Genomic DNA, 19,877 nt, shown 5'->3' on the forward strand with positions numbered 1-19,877 from the left:
TCCCTTCACACATCGGCTCAATCTGACATTAGACAGACTTTATCTGAGGGAGCTGGGAGAGTCAAGTCTATTTAACGTCAGGTTCAGCTGATTCAGACGTACAGCTCCTCTGGGTGCTGTCCACAGAGCGGCTTCAGTCTGTCGCTCTCCTCTTTGGTCCAGACTGAAATATCTCAGCAGCCACTGGACGGATTGTCTGCAGACACTTATTATTGCCAGATGATGAATTCTATCAACTTTCACGATCCTCTGACTTCTTGTTTGGTGTCACTGTGAGAATGACAATCAGGATTTTGAGGGAAATGTCCCAGTATGTATTTGTGGTGCAGCATCAGTGTCAATGTGTCTATGAAAGAAGATTAAATAAGTAAAGTAACAATAGTATATTATCTCTGAGGGAATGTGAATGTAATGGACTTTGGACTCCACAGCGAACACATCACTTTCCCCTGGAAGAAGTCGGACTGGAGCGAATACCATCCTGGTCCAAACTCGGCCGGGAGCGTGTTGAGTTGCGGCTCGTGGATCAGAAACCGCTCTGTGCTCCACTCACCACTGTGCTGGTGCAATGTCAAAAATAAAGAGTCACGAATAAACAGAGTAAATATAAAAATATGTTGAAATAGAAAACGCTTTTCATATGTGGTGAGCAGAAATGAAGTGGTATGTATTTATGGTTCTGCATATATGGGCCTAAACCTACGGTGGCCCTGAGAGCTCAGCACTGACACTTGAGACAACACATGCTCACAGACAAAACCTGGATGTCCTCTGGAAACACTTCTGTTGTGTTGTGAGTATTTGCAGCACATGTGTTGTCACACTGATGAAGCTGTCTTCTGAATTTGTTTGTGTTTTGTCTGTTTGCATGTGTTTTGTTGAGCTGCAGTGCGGTGAGCTCTCAGGGCCACCGTATAAATCAACACAGTAATGTAGTAGAGTCCTGCACTGGTTGTGTATGGGAGGCCTCGATTTAAGGTCTAAATTCTAGTATCAATTTGAAATTTAAAGCTGCACTAATAGATCTTTTTATATTAGCAGTAGAGCACAGTGACGAACCCTCAGAGAATTAACACCAGATTCTGTAATTCATTGTTTAGTTTTTGCAGCCACAACCTGGTGAACATAGTGGAGCATTTGGCAGCTGCGAGCCTCAACAATCTGCTGACGGCCAAAACTAAAAGGACAGTGAATACTGGACTGGTCCAGTGATAGTCCAGTATCCAGTCCAGTATCCAGTCCAGTATCCAGGACTGGTCCTTAGGCAGCAAAGAACAGGACTCCACCTGACTGGCTCTGTAGATCCATGTGTGGTTAATTGTCTGCTAACAACTTTATCAGGTAAATTGAAAAAAATGTGTGTTTGTACTCTGCTGCCCCCAAGTGGCAAAAAGAAGCAATATAATAATATATATAATATATATTATGACAGCACTAAAATGTAGACGGTTTAATTCATTTTATTCATCATCCTCTCAGTGGAGCAGCAGCTGCTGAACTTCACCTCCAGCTCAAAGCTGTTTGAGCATGATCATAACAGATGACATCAGCAGCCTGTCTGCTATATCTATTCAGTATAGCACATAATACACAGAGGCCACAGAGGCTTCACCCTCTGTTTGAAAAACATCTATAAAAAGACACTTTTTAAGGCCACAATTACCAGTTCTCTGCTCCCGCTCTCTGTGGCTATATTTAACCCACTACTGTATAAATAGGGCGGCTACAGCTGCTGCACGTCCCAGTGGGAAACATTCAAACTTTATGTGTAGACTCTGGATGTCTTCTGTATTTATCTCCTGCTTCTGAAAAGATGCTGTAAAATCAGAGCTGTGAGGTCGAGGCAGGAGCCACGAACTGTGAAATGTCTCTGTTTTATTTACTATCACAGACGCTTGGCTCGTTTCTGGAGGACGAGCTACCGAACAAACATAAAGGAAATGCTCATTTTGGTTTGCACACTAGATAGCTAAATAGCTAGTTAGGTGTAACGCTCTGAGCTCTTAATATAATGATGTTACCAGCCAGTTTAGATATTAAATCGCGGGGTCTTGATTCTTTCACCGCAAACAAAAAACAACACTGCAAGTTTTCAGGATTTCCCATTTTAACACGACTGAGCTCAAAGGAAAGACAGAATATGGAAACCACACATGACTACTTTAGGGTTAATAATTTGTAACCTGGCTGTCTTAAAATGTTGAAACTTCATTTGTTTGCAAATTTATCTGAGTTCCTTAAACTTAGAATAAATAGTTGGGGTGACAAAGGTGAAGCTGACAACATAGTCCCACCAACTTTATACTTTAAGTTTAATCTACATCTAAATCTTTTTTTGTGATACCAACAAGACATTTCAAGTTGTGAAAACTTAAATCCTAGTTGAGACAACAAAGAATGACTAATAAAACCAACAAACTTGTATTGATATCTTGAGTTGCTGCTCACCTGTATACAGTATACAGGTGAGCAGTCACCAGGTGTCAGCCGTCACTCCCAATGATCGATGGTGGAAAACAACAGTCCAGTCCCAACACACAGAACCACAGGCTCAGGAAAGATCTCATTTTACCCATTGTTAATATAAAATGTTGATTAGTGCAGCTTTAAGTTCTCTGCAGCCATGTCGCCATCCTGACACTGACCGTCTGCCGCTGGTGGTTTGTGGGCTTCTTGTTTTTACTTTTGCTTTCCTCTGTATCAACAATAATCCTGGTAAACAGCTGCGTCCATATTGTCATACATATGTGATGCTGCAGCGTTCCCTCTCAGCCAAACCCCGGTGCTCAGGGCTGCCCTCCACAAGCTGTAATTTCCAGCTAAAACTGGGATGATTTAACCTCAGAAGAGAAAAAATCACATTCAGAACCAACACTCAGTCTGTGGTGTGGAGCTGTTTCCAGACCACTTCAACCCAGAAATAACCCCAAGACTCGATTTAGACAAATTGTTTTTTCCCTCTTTTGTTTGTAAGCAGCGCAGGGAGGTCAGAGGGAGGTGCAGAGTCTGTGTGAGCAGAGAGGAGATCTTCTCCAGTCAAATACATTCACAGCCCCGTTTACATCTCATTAAAAACCTGCTTTTGGTTTGTTTTCTTAGTGTGGATTTGAACAGGAGCTGCACCAGTAAAGTCAACTTTCAGATGAATGTATGGTCAGTCACATCAGATGGACACATAAAGCCACACAGTTATTCTAAATAAATTGTACATTTAAATACATATATCTTATTTGTATGTTGTATCTTATTCTATATTTGTATGTGATGCTGAAGTTATTCACTCTTTGAGCCAAATCATCATTATGACCTCTGTCAGTCCGACTAAGAGAGGCGTTCGCCAAAAACTGAAGACATCACTGACCGCGCATCCGATCAACTCACCTGGATAAATCATTTTTCTATTAAGAAACAATCAAAATCTCCAAAGTGAAAATAACTCCGGGAATCTTCTAACAGATGTGATCCCAGATGAGCCCCCATTTATACAAGAAGCAACATTGAACCAGATGTGAAGGAAAGTTATTCATATGTAAGGAGGTAGATGAGATGGATGCAAACAATAAATGAGCTTAACTAAAAGGGGAAACAGGGCAAACGGACGCTGTTAAAACAAAGAACCAAATAAACCAAAAGACGGTTCTAGAAACACAAGAGCTTTAAACTAACTTTATAAAACAAGAAAGGAATATGGAAACAACACCTTACTGTCTCCTGCGTCCTTAAACCGAACAGCACCCTTTTCCTAGTGGATCTAAAGATCTCAGATCTCTTCTGGAACTTTGTGATGTCACAACAAAGCAGTCACCAAGCCCCGCCCACCTGGACCCACCATCCAAACCTTGCAGGATTTGGCTTCTCTGAGTCAGCCAATCAGAAGAGAGGCTCAGAGCCTGAAGGTACCAGGTATCACGTGTCATTTGAAGGAGGCCTGTGGTGAGACAGGTGTAGTGGACATGTGCAGAGCACTATAAATATATGTAAAAGAAAAGCTTGACCTTGTGTTTACAGACACTGAACCTCCTGAGGCAGCAGCTTGATCCCGGACGCTGCCGAAGCATCTGAGCAAAAACAGGAGGAGCTCATTTGAGCAAACGAAATTAGAAGTGGAGACATGATTCAGACGCCTCGTGAGAAATCAATATGTTAATTTAAAGTTGTGAAAATGTCGTTATGACTCCAACTAACTTGTAAGGTGGAGAAAATGTGTTTTAAAGGGTAAATAAATGCTAATAAAAATGATTTATAATGCAGTATAGGACAGCTAACCTGAAAGGGAAAACATAAAACACTGCTTATAAAGTTTAGTTTCGATTTTTATTTTCTCCATTATGGCGGGTGGATTATGGCAGAATTTAATGAGTACATGTGAAAAAACTGAAACTGTAGGAAAGTGAAAAATTAGATATTTAAAATTGAGCCCTTGATTGTTTCGCCCCAAAGAAAATTGGGTAGAATTACGTTTATAATAACTTTCATAATCATAACCACGCTCACTACAGACACTGCGGGCGACACTCATTTTATATTCTCTGCATGAAAACCCACATTCAGGGGCAGGATTATAGAAATGGAAGTGAGCACAAAATGTGTGAAATCAGGATCACACCATGGAGACTTGACTTTAGGCAACGAGCCTGAATCTGGAGCAACTCGTTCAGGGTAAGAGACGGCAGTCTACCCTCCAACTTACTGACTGAAGTGAAAAGATGAATCGCTTTAATTTAGCTTCAAACTGTTTCAGCTTCCATTCTGCTGTTAGTTGGAGAGGACACTGGTTATGAATGCTGCATATTTTTATTGTTTAACGAGGTAACTACAGAGTTAGAAATGTATGATTATATTAAAATTAGTTTTTACATAAAATTCTTAAAGCAAAAGAGGCAGAGAAATGTTTTTGAAATCCTTTGCTGCTTCATTTCTTTGCTAAAATGCTGAAAACGCTTGTTTTAATGTTGCATGCTGATGTCAATTTATCCTCTCTTGCTTCCACCTCGTCTTAAAATGTACATAATGTAGATTTCTCTCCCGTGGCGTTCGCTGTAAAGGGTCAGTCTGTGTAGATACAGCCTCCTCCGGGAGAAGCAGACGTGCCTGTCGCCTCACGTGTCTGATCAAAGCCAGAGAGAGGGGAAACAGAAACAGATAAATAAGACGGACAGAGCGAAGGAAACATCTCAGAAACAGCAGGCCGAAAATAACACATTCATCATCATTTCAATCCCCAGCTGTGAACGCACTGGAATTAATCAGGAGTACAAAGCCATGAGGAAACAAGGTCTGCGACGCAGGCCAAACGAGGCCGGCTAAAGCGTGTTTACAGGCTGGGTTCAAACACTGGGATGTTTCCCAATTACACCTGATCATTACACGACCTGCAGAGGTTTAAACACTGGGAGGCAGGTGGGAGGGGCCCGAGCATTAAGGTCTGATGATTCAGCTGATTGATGCTTCATGTTCATGCAGTACAGATATTTGATTAGAAAAACCGGGTCCATATTTATTCCCTGTCACCTGCAGACAGCAGCCCAGTGTACACAGAGAGGAGTGGTATTCTTCACACAGTTGTTTGCACAGTTTTACTTGAGGTGTTTTCCATTCTGCTAATTGTGGTTCGGCCCATCCTCCCTCCTCTGTGCTGTAGACCTTGACCTGACGTTTGGGTCAAGGATGTTCCAGTCCCTTAAACGCATCTAGGAGCAGATGTTTTTCAAATGTTTACGTGATGGCGACACTCCGATGTAAGAAGGTAAAAGGAACAACGGCACTGCTTTGGAAACTACTACTACTTTCTACTTTCTCTTCATTCACTAAAAGGTTTTTTTCTTTGTCTTTTCTTCTTCTCTCTGTCAAATGCATCTCGGTTTATTCAGGAAAAATCAGGTGGCCAATTTAAATATTTGTCCTCCACAGCTGCACAGTCAAAGTTATTAGTATTCCCATAGTATCAGCCTGAAACGGACAGACTAACAACTCAAGTCCCTATAGTCAAGACCAAGAAGTCAAGTCGCTAGTCAAGACCAAGAAGTCAAGTTGCTAGTCAACACCAACGAGTGAGACAAGTCCAAGACCAACAAGTCAAGTCCCTAATCAAAATCAACAAGTAAACCAGGTCCCTAGTTGTGACAGGAAGGCCCCATGTCGCTCCCAATTCAAGACCAACATGTTTCTTTTCTTTCTTCTTCTTTTGTTTGAAGAGAATATGTCACCTGAGCTTGGAGAAGACTTCAGTGTAATATGTTTACACTCCTAGTGAAGTCTCACATCATTTGTGTTAAAGCCAAACTGAAATTTCAAGTCAAATCAATAAGGTCATTAGATTCAGGACCTTACTTAAGTCCAAGTCATGTGTTCACGCCTGTTTAAATATGGCCTGAAAATGTGCTTTATCCCTCGTGTATGTTGGTTGGTTGTGTGAATGAAAGCTGTAGCAACACGTAAGTGGAGTGAACACTTATTAATTATTAAACCTTTTACCACGATAGTATCACAGTAATATGTATCAGCTGCGGGGGAATCACAGTCATGCAAGGAACCATGTGAATACGCTTTCACAAATACATTTAATGAGCTGTACCTCCACCTCTACAACCCCCACACACAAGCATATTATGTGAATTCTCCTCAGATCTCAGCCGGGTCTCGAAGGCAAATAGGCAGCATTCGATAAAAGTCTTATTCCTGGCACCAACTTGCAGTGTGTGTGTGTGTGTGTGTGTGTGTGTGTGTGTGTGTGTGTGTGTGTGTGTGTGTGTGTGTGTGCTGGAGTTCTGGAAGAAATTATAAACTCTTCTGTCTCAATATGTTTTACCATGAATGAACCTGTGTGAAAAGCCAGGTTTTAATTAGTGAGACTGGCTTTAGGTTTCACATTCTTGCAATCTGGAGGGTTTCAGGGATTTGGCCTGTGACTGAGATGCTCAGCTGGTCCTTAAGGAGGGAAAAGTCTTAGGTATTATCAAATCCTCCACTGTTGATTGCCAGAATGATGCAGTGTTCAAATTTTACAATAGTTAAACCCATTTATCTTGAAAAATAAAACCCTGCAACTTCATGTGAAATCAGTACAACCACTTTCTACCATGACATTTTTCTGTGATTAGAGTTTGTGTTCTCGTTCCAGACACAGTAAGAACCCCCATTAATTACACATACAAACAACTAATAGAGCCAAACCCAAAGTAATATCACTGGGCGCCTCTGTTCTTTCACAATATTCAATCTGTTGTCAGTGTGGGTGTTTACAGACACAAACACAAAAGAATGAAACGCAGTGTTATGCTGCTAAACATTGGCCAACATTTGGGATTTGGGACAACAATGATCATGGAATGTGATGATCAGTTCATTGTGTATTGTGGTTTTCTAATTGCTTGCAAATTTGTTTGGACAATAACCAATTATAAGGACTTTTGAACTCTTATATGGTCTAACAGTTAAATACAATGGAAAACCCGTCCCCAGTGTTCAGAGTGACAAAGACAATGTCCACAACAGCTTTTCTGAAACGTTTGTAATAATACAACTTATCTCCATGGAAATATTCAGTTTTAGTGGAAAAAGGAGCGCAGGGCCGAGGGCACACACACCTGGAGATGTGGGGAGCAGCTGGCAAATGGTCTGGTTTGGAAAATTGAAAACTGGGATTTTTATGGGCCTTCACCCAAGTGATAGAGGGGGCTCAGTCAGGATAAAGTGAACACAGCTGTTTTCAACTAAACACCAGCTCAAAGACACAGTTTAGAAAAGGCAGGGTAGAGGCCCTGTGTCAAAATGTAGTTTTCAGGTTGTTTTATTTCTGTTGATATTGTTCTTACACAGTGTTTTTTTCTACGTAGATTTGTGTGTAATTAAATTACAGAAAAGCAAGTCACACCAAGCAAACCTGGGGTGGAGTGGCCTAGATAGTCCAGCTTGAGTTCTGGTTGGTTCCTGAGGCTTCAGGGAAAATACTGCTGTGTGCAGTCTGCATGTGCACTGCGCTTGATGGATCTGGAAGGTGACAGGATACATACACAACTGGACAGAGAGTGGGAGGAAGCGGGGGTCAGTAAGGGCCCAGAGCTCATCTACGCCCTGGGGCCCCTTGGCATGTTAATCCAGTCGGTGTTAGTTTCCACGTGAAATGATTATAAAGTTTGATAAAAAAACAATGTTCAGTAAAAAGATGTAGAATGAGATAAACAGAAAAAAAATCTAACCCTCCTTTTCATTCAATAAATACATCATCCTCCTGTGTGCTACAACCTTATATATATAAATACTGTATATACAGCAATAAGTTATATATATTACTTATTAATATTACTTGTTTACTTTTTTTTTTTTTAGCAGTGGTGCAGTTAAAATACAATCAGTTCAGAAGTATATAAGATTTGACTCTGACAAGATTTGACCTGGATCTTGTTTCAGGAATTTCAGGGTCAGAGGTCACAGCACTGACAAAACACAGCACCAGAACATCAGAGAGATACTTGGGGAAAGTGAAGATATATATTATGCACTTAAAAAAAAGTAAAAATTCCTTTCTTTCTCTTCAGTGTTTCTCTATTCTATTTGGGCTTAATTTACCATAATATATTTACGTGAGAAAATCTTGACAAGGCAGCGTTTTGGCGCCATCCAGTGGCCAGTCACGCCTACTACAGGAGGAATTCTGTTTTGTAACTAATTCAGTGTAGTACAGTGTTGGGGAGTTACATGTAACTTGATTACGTAATTAAATTACAAAACAAATATAATTGCAATCAGTTACAGTTACTGAGAAAAAATGTACACTATATAGAATATGACATTGATTCTGTTGCTTTGTCTGTGAATGACCGAGCAGGAACGTCTTCTTTGGGCATATCTGCAGAAAAGTGATAGATGTGACATCTTATAAAAATCACTAACTTCATTCAGCATCATGTTTTTCATTAAATATTAACTTGGATAGGTCATGAGGTTGTGAAATTTCATCAGGGCAGACTAAATAATGTAACTTCGTTTTTGTTGCATTTTAACCAGGTCCATACCTGGCACCACTAATACATAAATTCATTTAAAACGTCTAAAATCTTAATGTACATTTCACTCTAGGTTTTAGTCAACAGAATGAATGATGACTTCATATATATATATATATATATATATATATACATATTTGCCCAGCTAACACTTTTGTGCCTGTTGTGGCTGGAGTTACATTATATATAAGATTAGAAAGTTGTTTCATATATGTTGTTTTGTTAGAATAGTCCACTATTTATAGTATTAAATAAAGACCAGTGCCATTCAGTCTCAACCATAATCAACCATCAGGCAATTGTTGTTGTTTTTGACCTCTTTCAGAGTGTATAGCTATGCAACAGTCAAGCTAATGTTATATCACCCATTACGTATTATGTATTATGAGAGATTTACGTTTTTTTGTCCATGTCAACGTGATGACGTATACGGCTTACGTACGGCACATGTTATACAGAGTTGTGCAACTCCTTCTACGTAACATCGGCTGTCCTGCACGTTGACATTGGGGTAGTAACCTGACAGAAGAACACTTCTCAGCTGACTTCTCTGAAAGGTTCGTTATTTCTCTTTCGTATAATATTTCTCTTTTGTAGCTTATATGAATAGTCAGAAACTAAAAGAGGCGCCATGAATGTACTACTAACTCGTTATGTCAAAATTACGTTACATTTTAAAACAAAAAAGACAGTCAAACGTATCAGCTAACGTTAGCTTAGCTGCTAGTTAGCCTGGCTAAAGTTAAATGAACGCAGCTAGTGCTAGTTGCTACTTAGCCCGATCACCAGACTGAGCTGCTTTTTGGTTTCACTTTATTATGTTCATTCTATTTTTTATCGCAGAATAAACCGGAGACATGGCGGGTTCACAGGTCTGGGTCCATAGCTAGCATTGCTAAGTTAGTTAGGTCTAGTTTCACTGAGGCTGGGATGCTAACGTTAGTCGCGAGGTTAATCAAGGATAACTTCTGGCAGGATGGAGCGTCAGCCTCCTCAGCCATTCTGCTGGTTAACCTTCATTTGTTTTTATCTTTGTTAGCCACAAGAAATCACTGTAGAGATGAATATTAAGACTAATGCACTCATCATACTGTCGGCCACCCAGTGCTCTTTATTCCTGATTATTAAATGTTGCTCTGATGCTTCTCTTTGCCATATTTAAACACTTTTAATTTGGAAGACAACTGGACAGATAAGTTAAACTTATATTAACATTAACAAGTTATCTCTCATAGGTCTGTCAAGTAAATAATTGTTTACATAAATTGATGTCCTCACAGAGAACTTGCCATCATTCAGGAATTTTAGATATTCGTGCCAAAATAGTATTCATAGAAACAAAAATTAAAAAAAATAATACTCAACAGTGACCAGGAGTTCAGGCTAACCTTCAGTACAGGACTCAATGCTACAGTTTCTACTGTGAAAACACTCCAGAGGTTCAGTACCTACTGTACTCCACTCACTAGTTATCCACACTAGTGCATCTGTTGTTGCCTGTTTTAATGAGTTCTGTGTGTTGTTTCCACCTCAGACAGGGCAGGATGGGAGCGTCCATGTCCACACCTGCTGCTCCTACAGTGAGGGCAGAGGCCATGATGGCTGCCCCTCCTCAGGGCTGCCCCATGCACCAAGAGGCCAAGCCTGTCACAGGTTAGTGCTGCGGGAGGGACGAGGCTTTTAACTGTTGCTACCTGTTACCCGTTTGTGTGTCTCAGCAGGATTACGCAGAAAGTATTGAACCAATTAGCACCAAAAGGTGGAGGGATGGGGCATAGACCAGAGAAAAACTCTTTAAATTTTAATGCTGCTCTGGTTAAAGGGACGGATCCAGGAATTTCTTTTTTTAACTTGTCTTAAACAGAGATGGGGCATTTTTTGATTTCATGTTTTGGCAATTTCTCCGGAAATAATGTTTGGACCTTAATGTAAAAGCTCAGACATTATAAAGATGTTGAGAGCTATGACTTTGTATAATCTGGTGCAGATCCAGATATTAGTCTGGGTCTGACAGACATGTAGGATTGTTAAGACTTGGTGAGTGTCATTCTAGTTTAGCATTGTATCATATCATACAGTTTTTAATCATTGTTGGTAAATTATGTTAACATATTGTAATTGGTTTGTCTGTATCTGTCTCTCTCAGTGTCTCCACCTTCAGAGTGCCCCATGCATCAAGCTCAGCCTGCGAAGGGTAGGTCCTTCATACTTAGGTCAATGTCACGTGGGGCTGTTACATGATATGCCTGTTAATGATGAATTATTCAGCACCACTTTGACAAATACATTTCCGCTGACTTATAAATTAGTTTATTATAATTTGTTGGCCTAAAAATAATTGACTTAAAGATTTCCTGTGCTGTATTTGATTTGTTACAGTGGCTGCTGCTACTGCTCCCTGCTGTTGCCTCATCATTGTTACACAAGTTTAGCACAATTTGCTTCCTCTTGACTGCATTGCTTTATATTTTTTGTATATTGATTGTTGTAATGCTGAGCCTCAATCAGGTGTTCATGTCTCCTGTAGCGTCTCCTCCGTCAGAGTGTCCGATGCACAAAGCAGAAGCAGGTCCAGCCCACCAGGACCGGGCCTATGAGTTTGTGGAGTGTCCCATGAAAGCTGCAGCGGGCATGAGTGACATCGACCCTGCGAACATGGTACATGCACCACGTTAGTGTAGGGAGTGGGCGCTGTGTGGACGGAGGAAGGAGTGAGGGGGGGCAGATTGTAGCAAATAAGATGGAACAACTTGTGAAGAGATGAAGATGGATTCAATAAAAAGAAGATTCATCAGCAACTGTTTTGATTATTGATTAATCATTTCAGTCGTTTTTCAAGCAGAAAAGTAAAAAATGTTCTAGTTCCAGCTTCTACAAAGTGGCGATTTTCTGCTTTTCTTTGTCGTGTATGACGGTAAATTAAACATCTTCAGGTTTTGACAGTTAGTTGGACAGAACAAGTTTCTTGAAGACACCAGCTTCACCTATTTTTTAACGTTTAACTGAATAATCAATAATGAATATAATCGTTGGTAGTAGCCGTAGAAGAAGCGCTCTGAAGAGAGAAATTTGTAGCTGTTCAAAAGAATCAATCGCACAGCAGTTACCACTGAAACAGTCTTTAATCTGAGATTAAACGGCTCCACCATCTGTTCTGCTCCTGAAGTGCACAGCCTGAAAAACCTTATTGAAGTAAAAGATTTTACAGCTTTTTGTTTTAGTAACAATCTAACAACATCAGGTGTTTTATTTCTAAACTTGCTTCTCAGCCTTAAATACTTTTGCACATTAGAGATTGTTTTCTGCCTGAGTATCTTCCCTCCTGCGTGACTGCAGAGTCTTACAACTTCATTTAAATCTTTTCTCACTTTGTCATTAACACCACAAATTCACTCTGCTGTCACATTTTTAAAGATTCGAGTGTTGACAGTGTCCTTGACTTTGTCTTCCCTCCCTGTGTGTGCACAGATGCCTCCCCCCAACCAAAAGCCAGCTCCAGACCAGCCCTTCGACCTGTCAGTCTCCAGAGAGGAGTCCACCATTCCCCGTCACGGCACAGAGAAGAACTGGGTCTACCCGTCTGAACAGATGTTCTGGAACGCCATGCTGAGGAAAGGGTCGGTTGATTTTTCTGTGCACAGGCAGTGAAAAACTCTGGGATTCTTGGATGTGGTTTAACAGGTGGTTTAATCTGTTGCGTTCCTGTGACGCAGGTGGCGCTGGCGTGACGACGACCTCGGTTCTGGTGACATGACCAACATCATTAAAATCCACAACAAGAACAACGAGCAGGCCTGGAACGAGATCCTGAAGTGGGAGGCCATGCACGCATTGTGAGTCATGAAACGACCTCGCTCTTTATTTACCTCGTGTGATCTCTCTGTTCAGTCGCAGTTATTTAATGAGTTTGTGTCTCGTCTCTCCTCCCAGTGAATGTCCATGTGGACCGACCCTGAAGAGGTTCGGGGGGAAAGCCAAGGAGTACTCGCCCAGGGCTCGCCTCCGCCACTGGATGGGGTGAGTCCTTTAACTCTAAATCTGCCTGAGTTTTAGTTCATTACTTAGATTTTCACATCAAAGTTGTATTTTTGTTGTTTCACATGCGTCGTGTTTTGCTTTGTATTTTTCATGAGATTAAATTAAAATTCCATATTTATTTGGTGGTGCGGATCAAAAGCATGAGAAAGCGAAAAACCTCAACCCCGTCTTTTCCCTCAGTGTGGAGACACTGAGCACTGCAGCTGTTTGATGTTAGAAATATTAGAACCAGCTGATGCCTCCATCAAACAACACAAATGAAACTGGGATGTTATTTTCACCTTTCAACTCTCATGCAGTGAAGGCGTCTGCGTCATTCCTCTGTCACGGCTCCATTAACCACTGGAAGAACTTCAGACATGTAGCTGCCTCTTTCCAAAACAAGAGGCGAGAGCTGGTTTTGTCTGTATCACAAGCAGTTTGTACTTTAACCGTTTGAGTTACTTTATCTTTTGTATCTGCGTGTTCCTTCTCCTGCTTCACACACGAGTCAGTTACAAAAACAAACGAGGAGAACTCATTTTTCTGTACGTCCATAAATACAAACTCTGTAACGAAAGAAAAGCATCTTTAAATGTTATCTGTTGTTTACGTTCACAGTTAGTTTCATGCTTCAGAGACGCAGAGGACCAAAGAGTCTCTGTAGCCCACTCCTCTTCTCTGCCCGAGGCTACATTAGCCACTATTAGCATAACAAATCTCCGACCTCTCAGCATTGTGGGTCATGAAGGGGGGTCAGGTCTGGTTCTGCTGCATCAGTTTTATTTATTTATTTTAACCGTCCACAGTGAGTCAAGACAATGTTTTAAGAGTTTAATGCTAAATCACTGGAGAACTCTTTTTTTTTTTTTAAATTCATTAATGCAAATCCTTTTATTCTAAATGCAAAGAGCAGCAGGAGAGGAGAGCGCCTCATCCCCTCTGACAGTCACACTTACAGGGAATTGAACTTGTGTAGTTTAGTGTAGTGTAGTCTTTTCTTCTCAGTTAGTAAACTTCACCCAGTTGTCACATGACACCTTCCACGTAGCATCAGTTTGTTGTATCATTGTTTAGTCGTCTTATTTCTCCCCTCAGCTACGAGCTGCCTTTTGACCGCCACGACTGGATCATCGACCGCTGTGGGAAGGAGGTGCGCTACGTCATCGACTACTACGACGGGGAAGTCAACAAGGACACCTACCAGTTCTCCATCCTGGACGTGCGCCCCGCCTTTGACTCGTTAGACGCCGTCTGGGACCGCATGAAGGTGGCCTGGTGGCGCTGGACGTCCTAAAGGACTCTGATAGGTCACTGTGTGAACTTCTTACACACACACACACACACACACACACACACACACACACACACACGAAGACTGTGAATATGGCGTTCCTCATTTCAGCTCTTTGCAACATGTGTGGTGCTTTGAAAAGAAACAAGAAGAAAACAAAACGATGACGATAGTTTTAGCAGTTTCTCACTGTCAGCTGTACGACGCTTCGTCTGTTAATCATATTGATTTTAAGTGGAAATTATAATTTCATGCTCGCATGGCAGTTCAGTCTTTAAAAGAGCTTACGCATCGAAGCTGGTGGAAGTGTTTGTCTCACAGGTCACTGGGGGCTTCTGGGAATCTGATCAGGCTTCAGTTCGCTCTCAGTTCAAATACAGTTTACTGTAGGTGAAGTTCATCATAACCCTGATGATGTCATCGTGATGTCATCAGGGTTATCTCCATGTAGATCCTGGGAATCTAAATTTTTCATGTTACAAACTGCAGGTGTGGAGTTTGAGAGACGGGGCCCTTTGCTAATCAGGGGAGTCGAATGAAAGATGTTAGCAAGGTGCATTATGGGGAACGTAGGCTCCAGCACTTTTCGATCCTGACCCATTCAGTCAGGATATTTTGGCTGCTGCTGTTTTCATTTTGGCTTGTTTTAAATGTTTCTGGTACTGATGTAGAAGTGTCCACATATATTTAGTGGTGATTGTCGGCTAATCTAATATCTGTTTTTGTTTGTTACCATAATCCAAAAGTCCAGAGAAGGGAAACGCCCACAGCATTTTAAAAGTCACAGTATAACGGTTGATTTCAAAGATTCATATGTTCATTTGAACTGAAGATGTGCTGTATATTCAGGTATTTAATTGATTGTGATAGTTTTTCCTTATGATGTAAATGCTGTGTAAATGAACTTTGACCTGAGCTCGTTTCTGCTACTCGTGATCTGCTGACTCACTTCCACTAGTCTTCCTTTTTGAAGCACATTTGCTCTGATTGTAGGAAACATTACTTTCTTGTTTTTCCAGGATCATCTTTATTGGTGAGAGCGGTTTGACAGATGAACATGACTGTGGTGGGTTATGGGTGTGGATATATATTGATATTTTTATAAAGGACGAGGACTGAGATCAGCCTTACTCTGTACCCATTTCCCTTTTACCTTCTTATTGTGGTTAGTTTGCTCTGACCTCCTCAGTCGGACTTTAGGTGCAGGTGACAGGATTGGAGATTAAACTAAAAGCCAACCGACCCGTTCATAGACTGTACCATTATGTTCTTGCAGCATTCTTCAAATACTACAACACTTACCTATTTCATTACACAAAAAGGGATAAAAGATTAAAAGTAACCCAGTGAAACTGGATTCTCGTCTCGGATATATCACATCAGATGTTTCAGTGCAACATTTCATCTGCGGCTCCTTCAGTGCTGTCACAGTTCCCTGTCTCAGCTCTGGTGTATAATTGTGTTGCGCTGATGTTCATGTTTTTATTTATTGTTATGAATGAATCATTTGTTTGTGCAGAATCTCAATGTTTCTGTTCCCAATACGTGTTCTTGTATCTTAAAAAAACTTCTGGAGGTCAACTAAACTATCAATAAAACTGGTCCTCTTCTGCCTCTGAATAATCTTTGTCTTTGTCTCGGAAACTAGTGTTCAGATAAACTACAAGGCTCAAAGTATGTGGAGACCCAAACATTACACCCAGACATGATGGCTGAATGTGTTTTCCATGGGGAATAATGTGCCGTTGTAACAGGTTCTGCTCTTTCAGTGTAAGACTTTCCCCCAGATGTTAAACCAGCTCCCGTTCGGTCTCAGTGAGGCCTGGTACTGATGCTCAGTGACATTTCCTCACTCACAGCTCATCGCAGACGTGTTGGATGTTGTTGAGGTCAGGACTCTGAGCAGGGAAAACCATTTCTTTATGGAGCAAAATTGGAAGTTGCACAACTCTGTGAAATATTGTGTTCTGTAAGATTAAGATTCACTGTTTAGCACCATCTGCTGGACATAATGCAACAGTGCAGTTGCAACTGAGGCCAGCAGCAGTATTTCAGTGTAATGTCACAGTTTATTTAATGGTCAGGGTTTCACAGTGATTCACAGGGAAAAAGGGAGATAATCCTGTAACTGAAAAACAAGCAGAACAACTTGAGAATACAAGATATAAAATCAAGGGAAGCAGAAGCAAACTGTAGTTTTCAGCCTTGACCATGGACCCACCAGAAGTCTCTGCTCTGACGGTCTGAGGCGTCTCCCACAGGTCACAAGGCACAACAACTCCTTCAGATTCAGAGGGGCCCGACCATGTGACGGCGTGTATATCAAGAATGAAATTAAATCAATCTGTAAAAAGTGACAGGAAGCCAGTGGAGGGACACAGAGATCTGGACCAGTTGGAGCCAAGATGAGGAAGGTGAGAAGGTGTTACAGACGTAGATGAAGAGTGATGTTATAAAAGTGTGGATGATGTTTTCCAAATCCCTGCAGCTGAAGGGTCAGAGTTTTGCAGTGCAGTTTTAAAGCTGAACACAAGAGGGAGCTGTTTCACCAGGATTTTCATGTGACTCAGAGGAACTGATCGTGAAACAACAGATATTTTTCTCCTTGGTTTCCTTTTCTTGTGTTTAGAAATAGATCTCAACACCTCTTCTCTCTTGTCACTTCTCACAGATCTTTACAGACTAAAGTGACAACACTGCAGAATCTGGAGAAAAATCCACCCTCAAACACTCATTCATTGACATTATTAGATGTCAACTTCTGACGGTCAGATATTCCATAGTATTTGTTACAAGGTGTCCTAGCACCCAGAGGAATTAACAAAAGAAACCTCTGTTTTATGTTGCAATACAGTACAGAGGTTATCCAAATAGAAAATAAGATATAATTAGGACATTATTCAAAGTGATGATCCAGTTACTGACAGAGAAGCTACGCTACAGGAGAACCAGCAACGTGTCTCTGAACGTCCTTCGGCCGTCACATCCATTATTATATGTGACATATAATATAGTAACCTGCTGTACTTTTTAATTACCAGATCTAGTATTTTTTATTTTCTAGTATTTTTAGTAATGAATTATACCTCGTGACCCTTTGAACCTAGTGATTCAAGCAATTAATGATGATGATGATGTTGTTTCCTTTGTCAAAACTCAATTAGCTGCCAAGTATGTGTTTGGAACTAGACCACGTACTGGTTTTGGCTCATGTTGTGTCAGGACACAGAGTACAGGTCCACACCAGCGCCAAAGAATCCGTTAATTTCCACAGAAATGCAGCACAGAGTTCATCTTAGAGGAACTTTGACACATAAAGTCGTGCTGACCGATTGCAAACCTTCTTGACGGTGGTGACCTTTGAGGAAATGGAGCGATGGAGCCAGAGGCCATAATGGAGGAGGCTACAGTAGCTTATTGGCTGTGATGCACCATTCATGGTTATTTAAGATATTCTGTCAGAGAATAAACTGCTGCTGTCGCTGGTTCCTCTCTTGAATAATCTGTGTATTGTCCTGTTAGTGACTTAGCATGAAGAGCTAATGTGACAAACTCTAGCATTGTTCCTGGCTTGCAACAGTGTCACCCAGCAGTCCACTAGCTGGCTAAGACTGTTTGGTGTTTTCTTAGATAAAAACTGAGACTCATTTAAAAGATGAGTTTATAATAATAGAAGGGAGACCTGCCCATTATTTGAGGAAAAATGCTGACCCTGAGCTTCTGGAACCAGCTGTTTCCCCAGTGTTTGTGTATGTTTAGTGAAGTATCTTAACATCTGTTAAATGGAAAGTCACCAGTTTCCTTCATGGTCCCCAGAGGATGTATCCTGATGACTAGGTGACTTTTTATTCAGCACCATCGTCAGATCAACACTTTTATTTGTCCAACCGATATGGAAAAGTAATATATGACAAACAGTATATGACCCTAAATCAAGAATGATGTTGCCATATACGGTATATCTCCTATAAAAGGATATATTATTATCACATATATGTGTCCTCTGGGTATATGCAGATATGAGTTTATAACATATATGAAATAACTATAGTAAAATGTGTTAAAATGTCTATATGATGAACTTTTTTATGGTGTAACCTGTTGTGATCATATTTGTTAATGATGTATGTTTAATTCATAGATGCAAGTTTATTAAAAACACCAAACTTTTTTCAAAATCTATTGATTTTAAACGATTACACATATAATATCAACATATATTGACAGGCTTTGGGATGGATATATATAACACAACATATCTCTACTAGAGCTAAAAGATAACAATACTTTATATACATATTTATATATGGACATATATGCCAATATATGAAATTATTCCAATTTGTATTAGGTTTTATATATAGTTTTTACATATGTGTTTGTATTTCATATGTACAAATATTTAAAACATATGTATGAAATGAAACATATGTAGATATATATATATATCTACATATGGGACTAGATACCTGAAAAAATCCCATTCCCATTGGCCTCAGCTGATAGGAATGTAATTTACAGTGTTTGCAATATTATCATGCTAACATCACTAATTAGCAAATGTTACCATGACAACATGCTACATGTTTGCTTAACACCAGCGTGTCAATGTGAGCATAATCTTTAGCATTTATGTCATAGTACAGTAAGTTGTAAAACCACATAAAAACGCCAAAGGATAGTAGGGCATAAAAACATCATAGTAAAGTATGTTATAAAATGTAAAAAAACATCATAGTATGATAAGACAAAAATGTCATAATATGTCATAAAAATATCATAAGTCATAGTATAATATGTCATAAAAATATAAAAAAACGTCTTAGTATAGTTAGCATGAAAAACCTTATAGTATATTAAGGCATAAAAACGTCTTAGTATAGTAAGGCATAAAGACATCACATAATATTATGTCATATAAATGTCATATTATAATAAAGGGATAAATATTCCATAGCTAACGTAGAAAAATGTCATAAAACATCATAGTATGGTAAAGCTCCATAGAGCTGCCAGCATGTATGTAGAGTTTTAATGTTGTAATAATCATAATGATGGAGATGATGATGATGATGATGATGATGATGATAACAATAGTAATAGTTTATTTGTTACTTTTCAATACAAACATGAAAGTGCTTCACATGAGTCAAATACACAACATCAAAACAAAGCAACGTTAAAAGTAAATCAAACAAAAAGATATCGCACATTAAAAGCTTTTAATAGAAACATGTCTCAAGAAGTGAAGTCACACGAGGAAGTGACTCTCATAGTCTTCATGTATTAAAGGTTTTTTATTTTTAACCCTCAAGTGCCTGGACCTTGTGTTTTTATATGTCGTTCTTCTCGTGGATGATGAAAAACTTTCTTCCTCTTGAAAAACTTTTGACTCTAAACTTAAAATCCAGTCTTCATTTCTACTTGAAGCAGTAACCTTCTCTCTGTCCTCAAAAGCCTTTAAACAACATCTGAAAACACATAAAATAAGCAGCAACTCGCCGCTCTCAGCCCAAAGTGCACATATGGCTGCACTGAATTTCTGATCAGCTGTGGGTTAT

At 40.0% G+C, this 19,877-nt stretch overlaps 1 protein-coding gene across 1 annotated transcript; it reads left to right on the forward strand.

Annotated features, from left to right (window-relative positions):
• The first annotated feature begins 9,483 nt into the window (after positions 1–9,483).
• Positions 9,484–15,939, forward strand: hccsb (holocytochrome c synthase b). Its single transcript, XM_023430713.2, has 8 exons — positions 9,484–9,562; positions 10,540–10,658; positions 11,152–11,199; positions 11,533–11,663; positions 12,474–12,622; positions 12,719–12,838; positions 12,936–13,022; positions 14,121–15,939. The coding sequence occupies exons 2-8, from the start codon at positions 10,550–10,552 to the stop codon at positions 14,317–14,319; spliced, it is 843 nt and encodes a 280-aa protein (XP_023286481.1). The 5' UTR covers positions 9,484–9,562; positions 10,540–10,549; the 3' UTR covers positions 14,320–15,939.
• The last annotated feature ends 3,938 nt before the right edge of the window (positions 15,940–19,877 follow it).

The sequence above is a fragment of the Seriola lalandi genome, unplaced genomic scaffold (assembly GCF_002814215.2).
Source record: "Seriola lalandi dorsalis isolate HSWRI2012SDOR001 ecotype SW California unplaced genomic scaffold, Sedor1 jcf7180002054909, whole genome shotgun sequence".
NCBI lineage: Eukaryota > Metazoa > Chordata > Actinopteri > Carangiformes > Carangidae > Seriola > Seriola lalandi.

Coding starts and splice junctions, on each gene's coding strand:
- hccsb (XM_023430713.2), top strand. CDS start 10,550: ATGGGAGCGTCCATGTCCACACCTGCTGCTCCTACAGTGAGGGCAGAG. Junction 10,659..11,151: donor AGAGGCCAAGCCTGTCACAG/GTTAGTGCTGCG, acceptor TGTCTCTCTCAG/TGTCTCCACCTTCAGAGTGC. Junction 12,839..12,935: donor TGGGAGGCCATGCACGCATT/GTGAGTCATGAA, acceptor CTCTCCTCCCAG/TGAATGTCCATGTGGACCGA.